Genomic DNA, 11,358 nt, shown 5'->3' on the forward strand with positions numbered 1-11,358 from the left:
TATCATGAAGTATACTCAACGTGAGGAATGTTTCATTTAGGTTGTGAATGAAGCATAAAGTGTGTTTGGTTGTCGAGTTAGGAAATTATGAAAATAGTTTGAATCAAAGGGAGATAAATGGGAGGGCGATAAAAGCAATTCAGCAGGAAATTCAAAGAATTTATACAATTACCAGGAGTTATCAGCTATGACAAAGAAATCTGAAGAATATAATAGCTGAAGCCTTTTCAAAATGAGAACATCAATTAAACATTTCAATGAAAACTTGACATAAAACAATTTATTTCGGTAAATTTCCTTGCTTTAGCAGATGTATTCAATAAGATAGTTGACAGTACGTAAAATTGCCTGGCGTACATAGTGTGTGTGTATATATATACACACACGCACACACTTTTGAATATACACACACTAGATTAGTTGTAATAAATAATAGGTCGCAAACACTAGCTTTATTTATTTCATTTGAATAACTAATGACATTCTTCCTTCTGGTCACTTAATTTTGCTTGGAAGGGAGGATGATATGGTGAACGAACATATACTACATTGACCCCCCCCCCCCCAGAGAAGGAGGTAATGACTAGGGCTGTGACAACAGCATCCGTTAATATCTTATGTTTTTATATAGACAGATGTGGTTCTCGGTTGATTGTGTGTCTAACAGTGTTGGATATAAACCCAAGAATGAAAAGAATACTCTGTTGTCACAGCCTTAGTGATGACTCACCTGAGCATTACCTCCTCACACACGACTGAGAAGATTCACCCCCCCCCAAAAAAAAATTAAAATTAAAGTGACTTATGACAACAGAACAGAATATTACATTACCCCATTCCTCCAATGTAATACCTGTGAGGATCAGCTCTCTCTCATTAAAAAAAAAAAAGGAGGAAGTAATGTCTGGGAGGATGGGTGTATTATAGCAGAACTGATACTACACTATTTCTTTCCATATACTAAAATCGAATAAATCAGGAGTTTTTTTATTTAAAAATGTGTAGTCATGAAAACAAAGATCAAAAACATGGTATCTGTTCTCACCATCACATATTGATTAAAATATTGTGTATGCATAAAAATATGGCAATGCAAATTACAATTGTATATTGCAGAATATTAATTATAAACTGTTTATCAAATTAATATGCAAATTAAGAAAACATACAGTTGTTTATGGGTGCTTTATATATATATATATATATATATATATATATATATATATATATATATATATATATATATATATATATGCACACAGTATTTTGTTATGTTGTATCATAGAATTAAGATGTTATGATAGTTAACCTACATGGAAAACATTTTTACATTCATTTAGATAATAAATCAAGAAATTATTTTGTTAAATTATAATTTACAGGTTTATTAGATGGCAAATAAATCAAGTAGAAAACAACTATTTAAATTCTTTCTCTAAATGCTCACATCTACACAAATATATTAATGGCTGAATCACATCTACACAAATATATTAATGGCTGAATCAACACAGAATGAGAGGAAGCAAGAAAAACATTGATAAGTGAGAGAAGTTGGTGTTCAGCTAATTACAAATTATGGCTAATTAGAATTTAAATGAAATTCTTTTAATAAGTGATAAGGAATATTTTAACATGTATTTTGTGTCATTAACAAATACAGGACAAAAAGCCATTGAAAAGGAATGTTGATTCATTCAGCTTATAATATTGCTAGTCACAGTTGGAAGTGATTTGGCATTTGGATTTCAATTCTCAGCATAAAAACATTTTCAGGATGATTAAAATTATTTTATAAGAGGAAGATGATAAAAATTAGTCTGGTGTCTTTCACTACAATTTATTCAAATAATTTATTCAAATAATTTATTTCTAATAATTTATTCAAATAATTTTATTCTAATAATTTATTCAAATAATTTAATTCTAACAATTTATTCAAATAATTTAATTCTAACAATTTGTTCAAATAATTTAATTCTAACAATTTATTCAAATAATTTAATTCTAACAATTTATTCAAATAATTTAATTCTAACAATTTGTTCAAATAATTTAATTCTAACAATTTATTCAAATAATTTAATTCTAACAATTTATTCAAATAATTTAATTCTAACAATTTATTCAAATAATTTATTCAAATAATTTAATTCTAATAATTTATTCAAATAATTTAATTCTAATAATTTATTCAAATAATTTAATTCTAACAATTTATTCAAATAATTTAATTCTAACAATTTATTCAAATAATTTAATTCTAATAATTTATTCAAATAATTTAATTCTAACAATTTATTCAAATAATTTAATTCTAACAATTTATTCAAATAATTTTATTCAAATAATTTTATTCTAATAATTTAATTCTAATAATTTAATTCTAATAATTTAATTCTAATAATTTAATTCTAATAATTTATTCAAATAATTTATTCAAATAATTTAATCAAATAATTTAATTCTAATAATTTATTCAAATAATTTAATTCTAATAATTTATTCAAATAATTTAATTCTAATAATTTATTCAAATAATTTAATTCTAATAATTTATTCAAATAATTTAATTCTAACAATTTATTCAAATAATTTAATTCTAATAATTTATTCAAATAATTTTATTCTAATAATTTATTCAAATAATTTATTCAAATAATTTATTCAAATAATTTATTCAAATAATTTATTCAAATAATTTAATTCTAATAATTTATTCAAATAATTTAATTCTAATAATTTTATTCAAATAATTTAATTCTAATAATTTTATTCAAATAATTTAATTCTAATAATTTAATTCTAATAATTACCTATACAAGAAATAGGTGTGTGTGATATGGCATAATCCCATTGACATACCGGTTCCCGTTCGGTTAGCAAAGCTAAACAACGTTGAGCTGGGTCAGCACTAAATAGGTAACCATTTGGGAGTGCTGTATGTACTCTCCGCTTATCTCGGCATAGTTCCCAGTTGTCCTGAACCTCTCATCGCTAATTCAGGAGAGGTGTGGTTGGAGATTACGCAACCCTTGCTTCACAATTACACATGCTGCTACCCTTATATGGGGTATCCATTGTCTCATGAAACTGAACAGAGGCATCAATATATGTGCATGTATTCATTCAAGCAAATGTCATTAAATAACAGTTTCTTCTAACAGTCATAAATTAATATCTGTTAAAAAGTTAAGACAAACCTGGCAATAATTTAATGAAATTAAAGTTACATGCAGAATTAAGATAGAAACAAGAAACCCACAGATTTTATTTACACCAATTTGACTGGAATAAAGAAAAAACATCCCACCACCACCACCACCAAAAAAAAAACCAACAAAAAAACAACTGTTATTTAAGAACATTCAGCTGAATATATTTATATATTAATAATTATTTTTATGCCTACAAAGACTAGTGTTTCATGCTTTTGCAAGTGTAGGAAGTTCAGTTATAATTACTGATGGTCAGGAGATTTGCACCCAATCACAAGGCTATGACTATAGGCTTAGAGGTTATCTCTGAGCCACCAACAAATTACATGAGGATTAAGGGAAATTAAACACCCATAAATGTCAAATGCAGACATAACATACTAAGTGGTCAGCGTTCTATGACAGGAAGTTGGAATGTTGCAGATCACTAGTTGATTGCTTTTTCTTAATTCTCCAGACAGAGCTCAATCTTAATTACTAATTAATTATTTGAATCTGATTTTCTAGTTAACAGAAAATACTTGCACCACTCAACTATAGAGACAACTAGTTAAAATACGATTAAGATGATTCCAGTTGTTGAGATTTGCAGGTTTTGATATTCATGATTTGTACCTGAACTATGAACATAATGAATTATCTAAAATAGGTTGAATATTTATTAATCTATGGATATATATATATATATATATATATATATAATGAAACATTTATTTATAGAGAATTGATGTTTTTAGTTTGGATAGCAATCTAAGTGCATTTTTCCATTTCATTGTTCCTGTTTGAGAAGTTTGCATACATTAACACTGCCATATACAAGGCAAATACTGAAGACTCGTACGAACAATACAAGTTATTCTGGTCCAAATAAATAAAATAAATCACATTTTTTTTGATAACTCAACATGATTACTGACAGATTTTTGTTTCTTTTTGAAATAAAATTTCGCACTTCATACAAAAATATACAAAAAAATAAAAGTTGTTTTAATATTAAATAAACAGACAAACATATAGGACATCAAACATTTTTGTTATGCAACTTTTTCTTTTGGAAAAAATAACTTTGCTTATTATGAATCATGCATCAATTTTTCAGATTAAAAAAACACTTTCAAAATGTCCTTTCTACATGGGAGGCAATTTTCTATGCAAGTTTAACCTAAAACGACTTACAGGATTTTTTAATTTGTTTTCAACCAAAAGAACAAATTTGTTTACAAATTAATTTTTTTTGCAATTTAGAACAGATGATTATTTTATGTTAAACTTACTGATTCTCCCATCTAAAAATTGAACACATTACATGAAAACATGGTACAGTCATTCAAAGATTTAAAATAAATAAATTATATATAAACAATTTTTGGTGCCAGAGGGGCATGTATGAACTTAAATGATATCACCAACAAATTTTGAATAAAATTAAAACATACAAACATTTTTACTTGAGAATTATTAAACAATGTGAATATCTCTGCATCTGTTTAACTTTGTTGATTTGCATAGGTTAACACTGCAAAAACATTAACACATGAATAGAGATGATTTTTAATGCTTTGGAATTGGGGGGAGGGGGGTTGTTTTAAAGGAAATGTGATCGTCCAAATGAAGATTATAGCTGTTTAGAGTATGATAGAATGAAAAATAATTTTTTTTTTTTTTTTTAGTTTAAGTTAAAAAGGATGGTCCTTGATTTTGAATACATAATTATGAAACTTGTGGCGTAAAATTTTTACTAAAACCAAATACAACAAAAATCAACTTTTAATGTTTTAAGTTGATCAGACATCAACACTGACAAATTTAGTTTTGTTTTGGAAATTTTTTTCTTTATTCTTTTTTCTGCAAGATATGGATGCTGTCAAAAAATTCAACAAATTTTGGGAAAATTTTATTTCAACAAATATTCGCAAAACACTAAATTTTAGTTTATGGTGTTAGGATTTGGGAGTTGACAATAGTCAATTTTAAATTTGTTTTAATTTTTTTACTTTTTTAAAGTGTAGTGTTACAAAGGAAATTTTTAGCTTTTCAAATTTTAGAATCTTTACAAAAAATAATTTTATTTAAAATTACATTAGCAAAATTATTTTTTTTACACAATTATTCATAAAAGATGGAAAATTCTAACTGATCTTGCAGAAACAACAAAACTATTTAAAATTTTGAATTGGGTCAGTCATAGATGAACAATTCTTTTCTAATCAGAACAGAAGACAATTTTGTTGCAAACAGAAATTCTTTAAAATGTTTAAATCAAAAGGATTCATCTGTATTCAAGATGTGTTAAATGTCGGAAATTAATTCCTTGCAGAGAAACGTTTTTTTTTTCAACATCTAAAATATAAATGGTGTGGAAAGTTTTATTACTTTGTAAAGGAGGAGGAAGAGGAATCAGTTTAAAATTAGCAAAACTTATTTCTCTGAAATGACTAAATCCACAAATGGCGATAAATTGATAAAGAAAAAATTGTTCAACCTTTCCTTTTGTCCTAAAACAGGTTGTTTAGTCTTCATGTAACGAATGGAATAAATGCCAAGAATTCCACAGTTACTGCATCAAAAATGTGAGAAGAGAAAAAAAATAGTCTACAAAAAAGAATCCAAACGTCGACATGCCATGAACCAAATAACAAGGGATTTCTTGGAAAGATGATTTCGTTTATCATCGAATTGGCAAAATGAGACAGAAAAAGAATGAAAAGGATTGAGAAAAAGAAAGCATGGAACTTGGACTTTAACAAAAAAAAAAAAAGTGAATGAAAAATGTTGATTGTATTATTTTCTGGGTAAAAGAAATGGACGAAAATCTGATGAATGATATGTGATAAAAATATTCTTTAGAAAATGGAAAAATGACGTTTGAGATATGTAATAAAAATACTTAAAAACAAAAGTTGCTTTTTATCATTTTTTCAAAAATGCCAATGTTTACACCAAAACCACCAGAGCAGTTTCTAAATATATGCTGTTGCTTTTTTTTTTTTTGTTCAGCAGAATTCATTGTTTTGGGCAGACTGATTTTGTAAAATTAGCGTAGATTAGATCAGTTGATCATTCATTCCAAAGATTTAAACTTTTGCACAACTTGACATGGTGAGTAAATAAAACAAGTTATTTTGTGAAATTTGACTTTTCAAAATCTTTTGTATTTTCCTTCCAAACAGCAGTCATTTTATCAAAAAAAAAAAAAAAAAAGTCACAGAATGTTAATTATATCAAACATAATATACTTGATATATATATATATACACACACAGGCTGCATTTTTTTTTATCCTACAGATATTGCAATTTTTATACTTAATTCTAACTTTTCAATCAACTCAACAAGTCTGTTAGGCTTTCACATGTATATATTTATGCCCAAAAAATATTTGACAATAAATGATGAAAAAGATGAAATTTACTTTCTTCAATTCATGACATATCAGAAATGGAAAAGCCAAAAGAAAATTATTAATTCAGAAAAAGGAATTGAAAATACTACAATTATTAAGAGTGCATGTATGGAGAATAAAACCTAATAAATAAATTTTAAAATTAATCATGCTTCATTTCATTCTGTATATGCAGCCCTTAATTTTTTTTTTTTCTTCAGCTCTCAATTTTTTACCATTTTCAGTTTGAAATGTATTTTCTGATTTAATAATGACATATCATAAAATAATGACATATCATAAAATAATGACATATCATAAAATGGTTCTTCAAAATTTTCTTCATTCTATTCATCAGTTTCAATACTCATATTCTTCATTTTTCAATTGACGATTTGTCTCAATAGAAATTTAGAAATTTTTCCACTGAAGAAGATATACAATGCCGATCACCTAATATTAGTAGACATCACCCCAAGTTAAGCCGTTGCTCAAAATGACAAGGTAGACTGATTGGGAAGCCATCAGAGACAACATCCGAGATGTCCCATGGATCAATATCTTTTCTTTCTCTGCTGAACAGTGTGCTAATAAGACAACCGAATGGTGCAAAGCAGACACTTATTCCCACACAGAAGTACTATAGTAAGTCCCATTCTCCCCAATGCTTTATTTCAATGTGTGCAGCTGCCATTGCACAAAGGCAGCATGCATTCCAACGATTTGTCTGCCACAAGTACAAACAAACACAAACTTATAGATGTTATTGTAAGAGTGAAATAGCTGCAGCCAAGAGAAAGCATACTGAAATGATCATGAAATATGTTGCAAAAATTTGAAATTCACAAATTCATACTAAGATTAAACTTTCCTTTAATAATTACAAAAAACATTCTCAACCACAGATTATCATGACAAACAACACTGAGAGCTCATATATTCATAGGCAACATAAATTGAAACAAATACATTGAAGACATTGCCAAGACTGCTGCAAAGACAGTGGGTTTCCTCTATCATGCTAGAAAATTACATCTAGAAAACCACAATTCACCCATGCATGGAGTATTGATACATGCCACATATGGCCTCATGCATATTGTCTCTCCTTAGAGTCCCAAAAAAGAGGATCTAAATCTAATAAGTCCCGCAATATCGGCCAACCTGTCTCATTGCCGCAATGTTGCATTCTTGTGCCTACTGTACAAGCATTTTAATGCTTTGATGACCGTATAGCACTTGTGCTGCCCCTTGACATTCAGACATACTCGCAACCAACCTAACAAACAGTACTGCTGAGGTCCCTAGATGCTGAAAATCCTTCTACTCTAATAGTTTCTTCCCTTGGACTGCTAGACTTTGGAATTCCATCACCGTTTCCTCCTTACCTGACTATACTGACATGCAGAAGTTTAAATGTGATGTGAACAGAAATCTCAATGCTAAACTCCCACAATCCTCTGTTAAACAAATAATAGCCTCTAAATTGTAATTCGCCTTGTTTGGGTTGAAAAAGAAAAAAGAAAATGAAATGAACAAAGCATATATATAAAAAAAATGTTTTCCAGTCAATTTATATATCACACACATTTTTGTAAATCTTCAGTAGACTAGCTCTCTTTTTGACACATATACATGCAGCAGTGCATAAACAAATATTGCTCCATGTGAAATGAATTAGAACAATGTTAAATCATGAGCCTCAAATAATAAATAATGCAAATTTAATTTACAACAAAATACAAACACCAAAATTCATATTTCTGCAATCATATTCTGCAAATGAACTGAATTCATATTTCTGATGAGTGCAAATTTTTTTCTTTTTAGTTGCTTTTAGAATAGTTAATTATGTGTTTTGGATACATTTGACAAATTTTATGTCGCCCTTTTCAAAAGCAGAATATAAATTCTGACAGCCAAGGAAACCAGCCAACAAAGTTAAAGAATTTTTTGAATAAGCATCTGAGGGAGTGATCTTGTTCTTCTGCTCGAACTAGTTGCACAACATGTCGCTTGTCAAAAAGCCATGCGATATCTCACATATCACAAATAACTAGAGCTCTTCCAAATTGTAATGGCCTTTGGATGTGTCTCTAGTGAAGGTGATGTCATACTGCGCCATGTATTTGAACATGGCATGAACACAGCTTGGAAGAATGCTGCTGGAATATGTGTGATAGCAGGATTTAACTTTTTGCCATATCTAAAAAAAAGTGTTAGAAAATTTCAAATTTCTTAGATCTTAACTCAGAGGACTCAAAATGTTCAAGGACCTCCCAGAGTTTAGCTACTTTGAGACAATTGTAACCAGCCATAGTCTAATTGATATGAATATGTTAAAACATTTTAATTATGGTTCATATGGCTTTATGTAAAAAGCAAATGAAAACAAATTTAGCCTGGACACAATGTATACAAATGATGCCCGTCCGAGAGAAAGAGCAATCAATCTGGTGGTATAGTGAACATGTATATTTTACCAAGTATATAAAAATAAAATACAAATTTTCATCAGTTTCAAACTGATTTCAAATCGAGGGTTCACTGTAAACTCTGACCAATCATATTAGCAACTGGTTTGTGCCAGAAGTTTGTCACCATTAGTTTTACCAAACAGCAGTTGCTTATATAAGACCAGAGTGTTTTGTGTTTTTCCGTTCGTCTTTTTCATATAATGAAAATTATGATCAGTTTTGCACAGTCAAACAATGGAAGGTCAAGTGTTCAGAAAGGAAGTTACAACCACTAATTCAGTTCAGTTAGCTTTCCAAGTCGGTCACGCAAGTTGATGATATTAATGATATTTACTGTCTGTCATTGTGGCTCCATTTGTTAAGAAATTTACAGTTGCCAATTGGGCTTCATCCATGTCCAACATGCCACAAACTGGTGATCCATCCTGAAAATAAAATACCAAAAAAATTATCGATTAAAAATAATTTACTTTCGAATGGAGACTAATATTTAGGATTTAAAAAAAACAAAAAAAATTATTTAGCTATTTGACTGTATATCTAGTTTTAAAAATTGATTTTTTTAAAACTATTACTTTAAAATTTTGATAAAAGATGTTTTCAAATAATCTGGTCTATATATATGCCAGAGAAAAAGAAACTAGGTTTTCAAGAATCTGCCCTGCATAGAGTAAATTTGTATTAAATATACGGCTATAGTTAAAAACAGTTTTGTTCCTTTTTTTGGTTTAGTCTGTTTTAGAGCTTATCATTTTTTTTTTTTTTTAAACTCATATTCACTCCTAACAAGGCATATCACCACTTTGATGTAAGGGGCTATTTGGGACGAGGACTAGGAAAGATTAACAAGATGTTGGTTTAAACTTCTGTATATCAATAGTCAGAGAAGCAGGAAAGAAATTCCAAAGTTTAGCTGTTTGAGGGAAGAAACTATTAGAGTAGAAAGCTTTTTGGTATTTAGGGATAACAACAGTGAAAGGGTGAGATTTTGTTGCTAAATTTGGGTTTGGTTGGTTGGTTTTATGGCATATTTTTTCAGGTTATTTAATGCTGAATCCGGTTATTTTGGAAATAGTATTTGATGCTGCATCCAATTATTTTGTAGAAGGTTTCTCCAAGGTCTTTGTATCTTCAATCGCTAGTTTTTAGTGTTTGGTTGTTTTATGGCGGATTTTGTTGTTTTTGTTCCCTGCCCTGCAGAAAATGAATGGGTTTTATAATGAGAGAGGGAAAAAGGGTTGCAGTATTAATGTTACATTTTAAATTAGAAAACCAGTCAGAAAGTGGGGGAGATAGAAAGAGAAGAAGGAAATGGGAAGAACGAAAAGTGGGAAAAGGTAGGTTGGTTTTGTTTTTGCAGAACATAAGGGAGGGGGATCATTTGGAAGAGACCTATTTCTTTGAAGTGTAGATAGGATTTTTCCGGTGTTGTTCTTTTTGAAGATTTTCTTCAGATCTATTTCTTTGTAGTGTTTTTTTTTCTAATTTGTGAGCGGTCTATGCAATCAGTTAGTAGGTGTTTGATAGTAAGTGATGTTTGACAGTGAGGTTGGGTTTCCCCTTTCAGAAGAAATTGGTGTGTATGATCTATTCTCACTGTCGGGTTAGGATGACATTTTGTTTTCTGCTGTTTGTTTTTTGATTTTCCTGTTTTATTATTTTTGGCATGATTTTGAATAGCTTGTTATTTGGGAATTCATTCCAGTAGTTTTGCCATTTATTTTGGATGTATATACTGATGTTTCTTTTAATGTCTGTGTATGGGATTTTGAAAGTGGGGTCGATAGGTTGGTTGTGAGCTGACTTTGTTGCTGTGTCAGCTAGTTCGTTGCCCTGCATGCCAATGTGGTTGGGTATCCAACAGAGTATGATTTCGTTTTTTAGTTGCTGGAAATTTATGAGTAGGTTTGCAATTAAGGGATTATTAATTTTTTTATTTTTAATTGCTATGATGGCAGATTTAGAATTGGAGAAGATGATGAACTTCGAGACTTTATTTTCTTTGACTAGGCCCAGATTTATAGCATTGATTTCTGCACTGAAGACTGAACAACTTTTTGGGAGGCAAATGTTATTTTTCTTTTTTTATTTATTATGGCTGCACTAATTGTTGTGTTGTTTTGTTTGGATCCATCTGTATAAATAAAGATGTGTTCAGAGTATTTTTCTGTGATTTCCCTAAATTTTTCTTTTAAGTTTATAGGATGAGTTGGGTTTTTTTTTGTATTAACAAAGGCTTAAGTCTATTATCGGGTTTATGATTTTCCATGGAAGTGTTTTA

At 29.0% G+C, this 11,358-nt stretch overlaps 1 protein-coding gene across 2 annotated transcripts in view; it reads right to left on the bottom strand.

The window, feature by feature from the left end:
• Window positions 1-8,147: 8,147 nt before the first annotated feature.
• LOC145293142 (nuclear transcription factor Y subunit alpha-like) overlaps window positions 8,148-11,358 on the bottom strand; it is a 160,267-nt gene continuing 157,056 nt past the window's right edge. For both annotated transcript variants that reach the window (XM_080139556.1, XM_080139557.1), the window contains one exon: window positions 8,148-9,502. In XM_080139556.1, the coding sequence (XP_079995682.1) occupies window positions 9,398-9,502 (105 nt within the window). In that variant the 3' untranslated portion in view covers window positions 8,148-9,397. The remainder of the gene's footprint in view (window positions 9,503-11,358) is intronic.

The sequence above is a fragment of the Euprymna scolopes genome, chromosome 14 (assembly GCF_053919585.1).
Source record: "Euprymna scolopes isolate OS-2025 chromosome 14, ASM5391958v1, whole genome shotgun sequence".
Lineage (NCBI taxonomy): Eukaryota > Metazoa > Mollusca > Cephalopoda > Sepiida > Sepiolidae > Euprymna > Euprymna scolopes.